This window comes from Vanessa atalanta, chromosome 28 (assembly GCF_905147765.1).
Source record: "Vanessa atalanta chromosome 28, ilVanAtal1.2, whole genome shotgun sequence".
In the NCBI taxonomy this organism is placed as follows: Eukaryota; Metazoa; Arthropoda; class Insecta; order Lepidoptera; family Nymphalidae; genus Vanessa; species Vanessa atalanta.
This window is the reverse complement of record NC_061898.1, coordinates 5,091,996-5,106,539: the sequence shown is the minus strand read 5'-3', so window position 1 is coordinate 5,106,539 and position 14,544 is coordinate 5,091,996. Positions and strand designations below refer to the sequence as shown.

The following is a 14,544-nucleotide window of genomic DNA, read 5'->3' as shown; positions in this document are numbered from 1 at the left end:
TTCTCACGATGTTTTCCTTCACCGCCGAGCACGAGATGAATTATAAACACAAATTAAGCACATGAAAATTCAGTGGTGCCTGCCTGGGTTTGAACCCGAAATCATCGGTTAAGATGCACGCGTTCTAACCACTGGGCCATCTCGGTTCACCACCCACTCATCAGCAATATTTTGCATTGTCGTGTTCCGGTTTGAAGGGTGAGTGAGCTAGTGTAACTACAGGCACGAGGGACATAACATCTTAGTTCCCGAGGTTGGTGGCGCATTGGCGATGTAAGAGATGGTTAATATATCTAACAGCGCCAATGTCTATGGGCGGTGGTGACCACTTAATATCAGGTGGTCCATTTGCCGGTCCGTCTGCGTATTACATACATAAAAAAGTCACTGTTAATTTGTCTTCAAGCGTCAATAGCGCAATAGACTGCCTAGCGATGTAAAAGTCGCAGGATCGATCCTGACCCCTTGGGCTATTGTCCCCACTCCTAACACAAATGATAAGCTTAAAAGGAGAGGTAAATAGGAACATTAGTAATTATTTTATTAATTCGGGGCGTTGCTAGTATTCTTTAAAAAAAAAAACTCGACACGGAAACACAAAATGCCACACACCTGCACTGTGTCCGGACCCCTTTTCCTCCTCAGATAGTTGAAGCAGCAGGATCTGAAGTATCTCGTGCCGCACGCTGATGCACACTCGCTCCCACACGAATCGCATGTCAAACCAGCCGTTAGCAAACTTCCTATAAAAATAAAAAAATCATATACAGTTCCAAAATGGACTCACTGGCAACTTCCCAATCATTTTATTTATTACTAACTTAAAATAATAACTTTATTATAATTCTATATGTAATTCTAAAATAAAAGCCCAAAGTTACTCCTTATTACATCAGCTATTTGCCAGTGAAAGTCCCGTCGAAATCGGTCCAGCCGTTCCAGAGATTGGCCGTAACAGACAGACAGACAAAATTTTTATAAAATGTTATTTCGGTATATGTACCGTGTACATACATATGCATTTGTTTAAAACGTTTATTATAATATTACAAACAGACACTCCAATTTTATTATACGTATAGGAAAATTCCTGACCACAAATTTTTGGGGACATCTTGACCATTATTGTCTTGACGACCTCCGTGGTCGAGTAGTGTGTACACCGGTTTTCATGGGTACGCCACTCCGAGGTCCCGGGTTCGATTCCCGGCCGAGTCGATGTAGAAAAAATCATTAGTTTTCTATGTTGCCTTGGGTCTGGGTGTTTGTGGTACCGTCGTTACTTCTGATTTCCATAACACAAGTGCTTTAGCTACTTACATTGGGATCAGAGTAATGTATGTGATGGTTTCCAATATTTATTTATTTATTTATTTTATTTATTGCTTATTTAAACCGTTAAAATATTCATCTTGCTATTGACATGGTTTCCTTGTCCTGTAATTACATCGAACTGAGTGTTGAGATACGCAAAGCCGTAGGTTCAGCTAGTTAACTAATAAATACGAAAAATTGATTTTCGATTGCGTATCATCACGTGCAGACTAACTAAACGGAAAAATCTTACTTTTAATTATTTGTAATTACAATAAAACTAAAAAAAAGAAAAAACAAAAGTAATCTGTAATTTTAGTAAAACATCGACAGAATTCAAAATTATAAAAAAATAACGTTTATTGTAAATTGTAAAATAATGGCTCAATTAAATATATATTTTTTTTTAATAAACAAACGTAAATACGTTTTTTTTCTTTACTACAACTAAAAGGTTATATATCTAGGAAAATACGTGTAGTTTTAATTTCGTATCGCGATTTTTTTGTTAAAATTCAACAGTGACTTCATTAATAGTGACTTTGGTTTCGGTTTAACTAAGAGTGCGATGTGCTTGTTTATAATTAAAGTAATGTCGTTTAAGAGTTTAATAATTATTAAATAAATTTATTCAGTTTAAATTGATGTCACAACTTACCAAGAATTTAAAACGACTTAATGTTGAACGCAATTAACGCATTAAGTTACTGTTTGGTGTTGAATATAATATCGTTTTGACGTGACAGGCATCCAGAGTCGTGTGATACGACATAGTATATTATTTGTATGTAGGGATAAACTCCGGAACTTGAACGGAGCGTGGAGTTAATGCTTGTTGACTTCCAAACAGGAGACATGACATACTTATATAATTGTATTTAACTAACATGACTGCATTTTTAGCTGTTGAAAAAGAGTAACTACTGAGTTTCTTGCCGGTTCTTCTCGGTAGAATCTACATTCCGAACCGGTGGTAGCTTTACTTTAAATAATTTGTTAAATGACGATTCAAAAGTGCTTACGTAAAAGCGTACTTGAATAGTTAGTTAAATTTAATTATATATGTACATATACCTATAATACATCCTGCCTGGAAGTCAAAAAATATTAACTCCACGCTTTTTTATCATCTATATAATCTTGTATCGAATAATATGCCTTCTTTACCGATGTATTTTTTACAAATGTATTGTATTTATGAAACGGCAAAGTATCCATATTTATCCTTATAATTATGACACGATTCAGAATAGGAGACATAAATATTTTAGTTTCGGTATATCTTCGCTCGCTCGTCTAAGCATTATGTTACAATACCCACGACATGTACAATGAAAGTGACTAATTTAAAAAAAAATGACGTGTAATTGCCCATAAACAATGGCGAAGATGTTATGTCCCTTGTGCCTGTATTTACACTGAATCTATCATCCTTCAAACCGGAACATTATACTAACCAAAAGACAAAACTTACCAATCAAAATAAAAACAAAAACTGTTGTAAATTTAAACATGATAATGCAATAACAAAACGCAATACAAGATGGCCGTCCGACGCTCGTCCGCACAGTGAAGTTAACACGAAGTTTTCCGTTTTTATATTAAAGCTGTGTTTACTTTAAGTAGGAATAGAGACTAAAATGTTTATTTAGAGGTTTTATTTCACACTAGTGATCCGCCCCTGCTTCCAATACTAAATATACTACAGAATGTGTTTATATACAACGTTCACAGTTTTTTAAGTCAGTTCAGGGCCATATGGATCTATATTAAATGCACAATGTGTTTAAGGTACTTAATTAATGACGTATTGCTATAAGCCATTATTTTATTTCTAATTATCCCTAAGAGATGTAGCACCAAGAACTTTTTTGTAGTCTTTTTTAAGGTGTACAATACTGTAGTACATTATTTTGATCTATCTTGTAGAGTTCAGTCAGCGTTTGCAATGTAAGCGCATATATCACATTGGAAACCTCTAAAATTGTCAGTGTTTCTCTACTATATTGTGCATGTATTATACATATAAACCTCCCTCTTGAATCACTCTATCTATTAAAAACAACCGTTTCAAAATCCGTTGCGTAGTTTTAAAGATCTAAGCAAACAGACAGACAGCGGGAAGCGTCTTTGTTTTACACTATGTAATGATATCTAAGTGTCGCTTAAGAAAAATAATGCTTAAAATATTCGTAGTTTAAAATGGCTGGAATGGAAATCGTCGAAAGCGATTCGTTTTATAATACCTTTTAACACACAAACGATCCATGATTATATACGAATACAATTTAAAACATTTTGAATATTTTTGTCTAACCTTTAATCCTGTCGTATAACCGTATTGACCCACGAAATAATTATCAACTCTGTGTTAGATAACGTCTGAAAGTAACGGAACTCATTTCATCAATTTACGGTACTGTACGGAATTCAGTTTTTTTTTTTTTTATGGCATTGGTTTGTGGACGAGCATATGGGCCACCTGATGTTAAGTGGTCACCACCGCCCATAGACAAAGGCGCTGTAAGGAATATTAACCATTCCTTACATCACCTATGCGCCACCAACCTTGGGAACTAAGATGTTATGTCCCTTGTGCCTGTGATTACACTGGCTCACTCACCCTTCTAACCGGAACACAACAATACAGAGTACTGTTATTTGGCGGTAGAATATCTGATGAGTGGGTGGTACCTACCCAGACGGGCTTGCACAAAGCCCTACCACCGAGTATTCTAGAAGAAACTTGGCAGAATTCATAGTTACAAAATTTATGCTTGCAATATATTCTTGTATGGTGTAATGAGCTTTATCTTAATTGTTGTCATTTGCGACTTAGGTGTTGCCCACTCGCGTTTTAGGGGTTGGTCGTCAGATTTGCGTAAAAAGTAGCCTATGTACCTTAAGGTTCGAGCCACAGACATACAGACAGACATCAATTCAACTCCTATGTAACCATAATTTGTCATATGTATTTAATGGTATAAAACAAAGTCATTATCGTCTGTTCGTTTGTTTATTTTATGTCATATGGAGGAGGATCTACAAATGGGCTACCTGTTGTTAAGTGGTCACCACTGCCCATAGACACTGGCGTTGTTAGAAATATTAACTATGACATAGCTAATGCACCACAACTATTGGAGCTAAGATGTTATGTCCCTTGTGCCTGTTACACTGGCTCATCCTTCAAACCGGAACACAACAATACCAAGTACTGCTGCTTGGTGGAAGAGTATCTGATGAGTGGTACCTACTCAGATGGGCTTGCACAAAGCCCTACCACCAAGAAAAGTTTGTGTGTTACTTTTATAGGTCGAATCAAATTCCGTCAAACATTCAGTCAAGTCAAATTGCAGACTTCGATGGCCTGTGAAATGCTTTTTAAGGTAACATAATTGCCGTAGTCTTAACTATAAGATAAATATATGTACATGAAGGTACCAGCAAATCAGAGGTTCCAAACACTGTCTGTATATAATGCGTGACTAATGACAAAATACCTAAAATTATTACCACGACTGATTTACCAAAAAATTTACATTGAAATTATTTCGATACATAATATTCATTGTTAGTTGTCGCCCGGGGGCTAATGGCGGATAAGCAAATGGACCACCTGATGGTAAGCGATCACCACTGCCCATAAACAATAGCGCTGTAAAAAATATTAACCATTCCTTACATCACCAATGCGCCACCAACTATTGGAGCTAAGATGTTATGTCCGTCGTGCCTGTAGTTACACTGGCTCACTCACCCTTGAAACCGGAACACAACAATGCAAAATATCGCTGCACGGCGGCAGAATATCTGATGAGTGGGTGGTGGTGATTGTAAAATATTATCTTTTATTGGGCGATTATTTAGATTTTGGATACTGTATATATCTACGCGGAACTGTATTAATAATTTTATTTTCAGTAGGACAACCAACAGTATATACGATATCATATAAAAAAAAAACATTTAAAAATTAACTTGTCAAATGTTCTACCATTTACTACGACAAGGTTGTATATTTATTTATATATTTACGAAACAAATATCAAGATATTCAGGTTGACTATAAAGATGTATTAGTATAAGCTCAGTCAGTTGATTCTGTATGTCTGTCCGCATTTGTTGAGTGGGTGGTAACCTACCCAGACAGGCTAGCACAAAGCCCTACCATCACTTTGTCCATTTTGTTTTTTTAGTGTCAGCGTTATTAACCTTACTCGTTGATGGACCACGGCAGAACACCAACAACTTATTAGCAAAACTAAAGAACTGTTAAACGTAACCTCTTTAATTATACAAGTCACATTTTGTTTTTTATCTGAGGGTATATTCATGTTGAAGTGATAACTTCTTATCGAAGCGTAAATCGCTTCGTTACGTAACTTTTCTAATTGGAGTTATATGTATTACGATTTAACGTTGTGTGTAGAACCTTATTTTACCCTTGCAAAGCCGGGATTGTTAGCTAGTAACGACATAAGTTAAGCCGGACGATATATTGATTAATTTAATTAAATTAACATTAATAAATAAGACATATTATTTAAAACAAGATTATATAGATGACAAAAAGCGTGGAGCTAATACTTGTTGACTTCCAGGCAGGATGTATTCTATATATTTGTATTTAACTAACATAATTGAGCCGAGATGGCGGAGTAGTTAGAACGCGTGCATCTTAACCGATGATTTCGGGTTCAAACCCAGGCAGGCACCACTGAATTTTCATGTGCTTAATTTGTGTTTATAATTCATCTCGTGCTTGGCGGTGAAGGAAAACATCGCAAGGAAACCTACATGTGTCTAATTTCAACGAAATTCTGCCACATGTGTATTCCGCCAACCCGCATTGGAGCAGCGTGGTGGAATATGCTCCAAACCTTCTCCTCAAAGGGAGAGGAGGCCTTTAGCCCAGCAGTGGGAAAATTTACAGGCTGCTAATGCTAATGCTAAAATGATACTAAAAATGTACATACTCAAGAATTTTAACTAAGAATAATATATATTTTATAATTAATAATATAATTTATTAATAAATAACCTTTCCTTACATAATCATATTAATATACATAAAATACAAGTGATAACCGAAGATTTTCTCGAGTTAAATTTCAAATATTAAATAGTTCAACTTAGATTCGTTTAAGTTATCATCTATCGGATAACCCGAAACGCACACATATATTTTTTAAGCCGAAGAAAGAAAATATTAACAGCACCAACAGTGGTGCTAATATGGGTTTACGTCGTAAGTAGGTAGGTCACATAGCATGGCATATCGATAGACTAAAGAAAATTATATGTTAATTAACTGCTGCTAGTTTTTTGTACGGTATATTTATATAAATTGTATTTATCACTCTCGAAATTAATTAATAACGTTTTTCTTTATTGGTTAAGTTAAGAATTAAAGTAAAACAATACAGTAATGTTAGATAATGTTATAACAACGTTACCGGATCCAGCGTATCCAGAAGAGAGCTTAAATTTCCCACCAGTGTTATCTTTTTTTTTTTAATAATAAGATTTATTTAAAAAAACGCCTGGAATTAGACTCGGGTTCCATCACAAGACACTAATTGTGAAAAACAGCATTGTAAATCTGTTAGTTGAAACTAGCGACCCGCCCCGGCTTCGCACGGCTGCGATGCTGATACTAAATATACTACAGAATGTCTTACGACGTTCACAGTTTTTCAGTCGTTAGACAATACAAACCGCTATGTCCCTGCGTTTTAAATCTGTAATATCTTCGAAAATATTCATTTAAATTTATCTGTAAATAATATATCTGTAAAGTAAATATTGATCTATATTAAATGCGCAATGTATTTAAGGTACTTAATTGGATAAGGATTAATGCTGTATTGCTTAAAATCGTTTCGAAAATAAGCTATTAGGTATATCTCGTAAAAAGTAAAGGATAAAAAATGGTTGTTGTGCGTTATCCCTAAGAGAAAGGTCTATAACATTGCGAACTATTTTGAAGACCTATTTAAGGTGTACAATACTGTAGTACATTATTTTGATCTATCTCGTAGGGTCCAGCCATCGTTTGCAATGTACATTGTGCATGTATTATACATATAAACCTTCCTCTTGAATCTATCTAAGATAAAGATAAATATACTTTATTGTACACCGAAAAAAAAAAAAATACAAGAAGCAACACAACAAAATAGAAAACACTGTACAAAAGGTGTACTGGCGGTCTTATCGCTAAAAGAGCGATCTCTTCCAGACAATCTTTGGATAGAGGACATTGAATACTCTAATACAATATACACAAACATAACGTATCTACATAACATACATACATACGATTAATACATGTTTTATATAACATATAAATACGTGTATAAACAAAATAATACATATCTATCTATTAGAAAAAAACCGCATCAAAATCCGTTGTGTAATTTTGAAGATCTAAGCATACACACGGACAGGCGCGGGAAGCGACTTTGTTTTATATATGTAATGAATAGTATCGTAAGCTTACATCAATATTTATTCGGGAATTGGACATTGTTTTACACGAAATTACAATGAAATCATAAATTCTCATTAAAATTTATTAATAATATTCTATAATATAAATTATGACATGCTTTTAAATAGTTAAGATTTTATATCTCTCCAGCAGTGGCGTAGCTAGGTGGGTAAGGGCCCCGGTGCATAGAAAAAGAATCGGGCCCTCGCCCCCTCTTTAACGTATATTTGCATTCAAAATTATAGATAGTAATAAGAATGGGATACAGGATACAGTGAGTTGAACATATTAGTAAGTTAAATCCATACTTCATCTCTATTCAAAGCTCTTTTCGTAGCTTAGGTTAGAGGGCCCCCAGAGCTCAGGGGCCCTGGTGCACTGCACCACCTGGCCCTACGATAGCTACGCCACAGCTCTCCAGCCGTTTAAGATACAAAGTCTTTTAAAAGAACTAACAAAGTCAAAAATATACATTTCTAACTAAACTCTATATACAGTTTGAACATTATATTGCAGCCGGAGAGGACCATTTATGTTTCGTACGCTTGCAGTCTATTTTCAAACATATCTTCATAGGGATACGGCTTATAATCCCCTGGCATCATGCTCCATATATCAGGGACGTCATCGACGGCAAAAGACCTCGGCTTCAGATTATCAGTCCAGTCGTGGAAATTATGCGGCAGGAACTGTAAACCAAACACGTTATGAAATCTTTTGGTGCATTTGAAGTATGACCAGCTCGTACGCCTTGATACTTGCTAATGACGTCATGACTCACTTCCATTCCTTAACTGCACTTTACTTCCTAAAATAAACTTTCGAGCGAGCCCGTATCGGTTTGAAGGGTTAGTGAGCCAGTACAAGCACGAGGGACATCTTAGTTCCCAAGGTTGTTGGCACATTGCGGTACGGAATGGTTAATATATACAGCACCAAAGTCTTATTGGGGGTGATAAATATTAAGTGTCCCCTTTGCTCGTCCATTTATCTCTACATTAAAAAATGGACATGATTAGATTAATTCACCTTAAGGGAGTCAGGTCCTCGCTTCTTCCTCAGGTAGTTGAAGCAGCAGGATCGGAAATGTCGTGTACCGCACGCAGACGCACACTCGCTACCACAAGAGTCACAAGAAATACTCGCAGCCCATAGCGAACTACCTGCAGGAGACAATCAATATTAATAAACTTAAAGACGTCTAACGCTTCTGAATTATCATCTTACAGAATTACCTTAAAATCAAAATATACTTTATTCAAATAGGCTTTTACCACGTTTGCGTTTCATTTACCGGCAAACATCTCTTTTTCAACATTTGAGAAACATCATGTTACATTACTTTACATAAACAGCCTGTAAATTTCCCACTGCTGGGCTAAGCTCTCCCCTCTCTTTGAGGAGAAGGTATGGAGCATATTCCACCACGCTGCTCCAATGCGGGTTGGTGGATGGATGTGGCAGAATTTCGTTGAAATTAGACTCATGCAGTTTTCCTCACGTTTTCCTTCACAGCCTAGCTCGAGATGAAATTATAAACACAAATTAAGCACATGAAAATTCAGTGGTGCCTGCCTGGATTTGAACCCGAAATCATCGGTTAAGATGCACGCGTTCTAACCACTCCGCCATCACGGCTCCATTATGTTAGCTAAATACAAATATATAGAATACAGCCTGCCTGGAAGTCAACAAGTATTAGCTCCACGTTTTTTGTCATCTATATAATCTTGTTTTGAATAATATACCTTATTTATTAATGTTAATTAAATTAAATTAATCAATATCGTCCGGCTTATGTCGTTACTAGCTAACAATCCCGGCTTTGCAAGGGTAAAACAAGGTTCTACATAAAACGTTCAATCGTAATACATATAACTCCAATTAAAAGCCATTAAAGCTCTCAGTCGGCATGAATTTTTCGACATAATCAACAACCATCGCCATATTTGAAACGATTTAATCAAACCCACAGTTAATTATACAACTAAAGCTCGTGGAAATCAGGTGAATCTAAGTAGTTTTTGAGATTATCAAATCAAATAAAAAATGTACTTTATTCAAGTAGGCTTTTACAAGCACTTTTGAATCGTCATTTAACAAACTTTTTAAAGTAAAGCTACCACCGGAAAGTAGATTCTACCGAGACGAACCTGCAAGAAACTCAGTAGTTACTCTATCGCTTTTAGAAATACAAACAGACGCACGTACATCGTTTTGTAATATTTAGTGATTATTATAAGGAATAATAATATTCCTATTTGCCCTCCATTTAAGGTAAAAGCTTGTGTTAGGAGAGGGGACGAACATGGCCCAAGAGGTTGGGATCTTTCCTGTAACTTTTTACATCGCAAACCATTGAATTATTATTACACGCTTATTTTCTTGTTATTCTAAATTCTATGATAGTAATGCATGGCGCTGGAATAATGGGATGTACCATAAACACGGTCCCATCAGTGAAAACCACTGGTGTACTTTAAAATTAATAAAATCTCTTCCCTCTTCCCTCTTTTGTCTTAGTAATGATATTTACCTTACGTAGTCCATATAAACGATTTTTGGTAAACCAAATAAAAACAAAAGTAAAACTTTTATAATACGTTCAACGGTTTTTCTTCCAGCAAATATGGCTCTAATTTGGTTCCATTTTTAAATATAAGAACAGTGACAGTTACAAGATACTTAACACATATTAAATAGCTAATAATTGACATATTTGAAATGGATAACCACGTTGCAAAGCCGTGTTATACTAATAAATTTAATATCAAACATTTAATATGAACATGAAACAAACAGTACACCGCCTTAAATCGATCAACATGCACGCTAACATATTCATGCATATCTAGATTCTAGAACATTCCACTTTGGAATACCTGTGTCGGAGTCTCTGGACGAGGCGGCTTCTCTTTTATAACGCCTAGATTCAGCCTGCGACCATGTCGCTGGCACAAAATAATATTAATATCAATTTAATAACAATTAATGAACACAACGTCAAAATGTCCCACAGCTGGACGAATGCCACTTGATACAATAGAAATGCCATCACCGCAATACAAAATTATTAATATGGGCATTAAATACTTTTTGTACTGGGTTCCCAAATATGTGAGTTTATTTCTGAAACTGCCTGGGGGTAAATGTTTTAATTCTAGTTATAATTTTTTGGAAAGACGGACGGTCGTGTTTGCCGCCAGTTTGTAGTGGTCACCACCGCCCATAGACATTGGTGATTTAAGAAATATGAAACCTTGGGAACATAGATGTTATGTCGCGTGTGCCTGTAGTTATACTGGCTCACTCACTTTTCAAGCCGAAACAAAACAGTACTAAGTATTGTTGTTTAGCGGTTGATTATATGATGAGTGGGTAGTACCTACCCAGATGGGTGTACGAAAAATACGAAACTCTTTACAAACAAATGTTTAATTGTTTTTTTATAGCTAATTATAATAATTAAATATTGTTATTCTTACCAACGAGCATTAAAGATACAATTGCGGCTAACTTCAACATGATTCGAGCAATAACGAAACGCTTCACAAGATGGCTGAACCAGAGCCGCAGACGAAGTGACGGTTGGATAGAGATACCCCTTTTTATAAGAAAACTAAGTTTGTTTACTACGTAGGAGGGAGGACGCGTTTTAAATATTTATTCAACGATATTATTTCACCCCTATAGGGATGATATTTTTTTCAAATTATGATATATTGATATTTATACTTACATATAGCCTTTTCCAATGTAAGTAGGAAAAAAGGTAAGCAAACCGTAGATTTACGTATTTCATGCGATTTGCTAATTGTGTGCTAATAAGAGTTTATGTTTAATGTATATTTATTTTTTATACAATGTTATTACACTGAACCACATATTTATTAAATATATATATATATATATATATCCCGGTGAGTTTCTTTCGCGGGTTCTTCTCAGGTCCGAGGTGCTAAATTCCGAACCGGTGGTAGATTTTTGACTATCAATAAGCAAGTGTAAGCACTTCTATATTGAATAAAGATTTTTGACTTTTTTGACTTCGACTATTATTATTTCCACTTTAATTTTACTTCCAAAATTCGGGTAACCTGGTTTTAAAAACACAACTATCCATTAATATGCAAGCGTTCTAACCACCCTGCTATCTCGGCTGTATAAATTTCTATCAAGTATATTTTGTGTTTTTTTTTTTGTACACGCCAGTGTGCATGTCGTCAGCCAAGGGATAGACCAAGGCCCGCGCAGGCTAAGACCCGGCTGGTAAACATCACATGCATACTATAATAAATATAATGCCTCTTTATTAAATAAAGTATTTAAAGCAATTAATATTACTTATTAGTTTTGCTAGAGATTTTCATTCTTACATACATACACGGGTCAATTTAAAATAGGTCGCAGAAAAAGTGACAATAAATTTTGAATTCTGAAAAAAAAAAATAATGTTTGATTTAAGAGTTGAGGTAATGACATGATTTACACGGTTGCCCGCGATCTTTTGCGTATATTTTCAGGATTTTACGTGATTGAAACTAAAGTCAGGTGAAAATTAAAAAAACTCTGTTGCCATCATCATACAATTATAATATAACCTCACAGATTATCTAAAATCATTTAAAAGTAAACACTACACGCCAATTAAAATATTAAATACTGTTGCTTGCGAAAATAATAGTAAAAAAAAAAAAAACGAAAAATTAAAGTTTGTATATGTAACTTTACACTTTAAATATGAAGCTGATTTTTTTTTATATGATAGGTGGCAAACGAGCAGGAGTCTCAGATTAATAATAAAAGTTAAAGTAATTTAAAAATATATACTTAGATTTAAACGCAAAACAATCAATATAGAGACAAAAATAAAATCAAAACTCTATTTCGTAAGACATACATTCATTTAAGCTTAATTTTAATTTTATCTTTATTAAAATATTAAGCAAAAAGCTTAACCGCACAGACGGACAAAATCACATCTACTAGAATGTTTTACGTATAAAATATACAAATTAATTTTGCTAATATTGTATATCAAAGATTTATAATCTAACACTTTCAAAGTTTTTCGATGAATACGTTAAAAATTGATGGAATACGGAACATGTATCGAATTTATAATTACTTAATGTAACTTGCTGTTACGCTTTTAAACGTCGCAACGGTTTATTGCTGGGTAGTATTCGAACCTGTAAACCCCTTTAGGGTTTGATTACAGGTTCGAATCCCAATAGTAATAATACGGCCTCCGTGGTCGAGTAGTGTACACCGGTTTTCATGGGTACGCCACTCCGATGTCCCGGTCGATTCCCGGCCGAGTCGATGTAGAAATAGTTCCTTAGTTTTCTATGTTGTCTTGGGTCCGGGTGTATGTGGTACCGTCGTTACTTCTGATTTTCCATAACACAAGTCCTTTAGCTGCGCCGAGGGTCCATCGACACGGATCCGTGATATACAATGACAATATCATGTCATTGAATTTATTATCGAAATATCTCGATTATACGAATTTAGCGGATATATATGTATGTCGTCGAATAAAGAAAATCATATTTTTTTTAACGATCTCTAACTATGGATAGGGGTCTATTGTTACTCTAGACCTGCACGAAATTATTAATATATAGGTACATTAAATACGAGAATATTTAGCTTATTTGAAATAAAATCAAATCAAAATATACTTTATTCAAGTAGGCTTTTACAAGCACTTTTGAATTGTCATTTAAAAAACTATATTAAGTGAAGCTACCACCGGTTCGGAATGTAGATTACTAGATTCTACCGAGAAGAACCGGCAAGAACCTCAGTAGTTACTCTTTTTCAACATCTAATAATACAGTCGTGTTAGTTAAATACAATTATATATGTATGTCATGTCTCCTGCCTGAAAGTCAACAAGCATTAACTCCACGCCCTTTTATCATCTATATAATCTTGTATCGGATAATATGCCTTCTTTACCGATGTATTATTTACAAAGATAAAAATGTCTGCGGTATTTGTAATAATAATGTTAAAATTCTAAGTTTTCTTACCACTGAGATTTAATAGATGTTATATCTATGTTTTCATTGTGTAAATAAGGCAAGAGTTCTCTCTCAGTACTATTTGCTTGTGTATCGGTTTCCCTTTGTCTATACCAGCTAAGTGTTATGGGGTTGAAGTGCCTTGAAGTTATACCGACTATAACATGTTTGGAATGACTTACATTACATACATTCAACCTGTAAATTTCCCACTGCTGGGCTAAGGCATCCTCTCCCTTTGAGGAGAAGCTCTTTGAGCATATTCCACCACGGTGCTCCAATGTGGATCGGTGGAATAATCAAGGAAAAGTCAAGGAAAATATTGACATCACTGCGAGGGTTTGTTAAATATATTTGTTGGAGAATTATTATCCTGATTTATTGAAATTATACTCTATTCCAACCATTTGACAGCAAATTGACGCGACATCATTGGTCGAGAGCTTGATTAGTCTATGATATTCACTATGGATTTGCGAATTGACGTTTTGAACGTTGACGAAACTTATCAGGATTTCGGAAGTAACATTAAAGTGGATATAAGTAGTTAAGTGTAATAGTGTCGTATTATAAATAAAGATATATTAATCATAAACTCTCAGTAGTGCAGAATATAGCTGAGTTATTAGCGAACCGCATGAAATACGTAAATCTAAGGTTTGTTTATCTTTTTTCCCACTTCGATTGGAACAGACTATACAG

General features: G+C 34.9%; 1 protein-coding gene across 1 annotated transcript; it reads right to left on the bottom strand.

Annotated features, from left to right (window-relative positions):
* Nucleotides 1–8,181: 8,181 nt before the first annotated feature.
* LOC125074707 lies at nucleotides 8,182–11,407 on the bottom strand. Its single transcript, XM_047686107.1, has 3 exons — nucleotides 11,296–11,407; nucleotides 8,840–8,973; nucleotides 8,182–8,499 (listed from the first exon to the last, which is right to left on the bottom strand). The coding sequence occupies exons 1-3, from the start codon at nucleotides 11,333–11,335 to the stop codon at nucleotides 8,341–8,343; spliced, it is 333 nt and encodes a 110-aa protein (XP_047542063.1). The 5' UTR covers nucleotides 11,336–11,407; the 3' UTR covers nucleotides 8,182–8,340.
* Nucleotides 11,408–14,544: the final 3,137 nt, after the last annotated feature.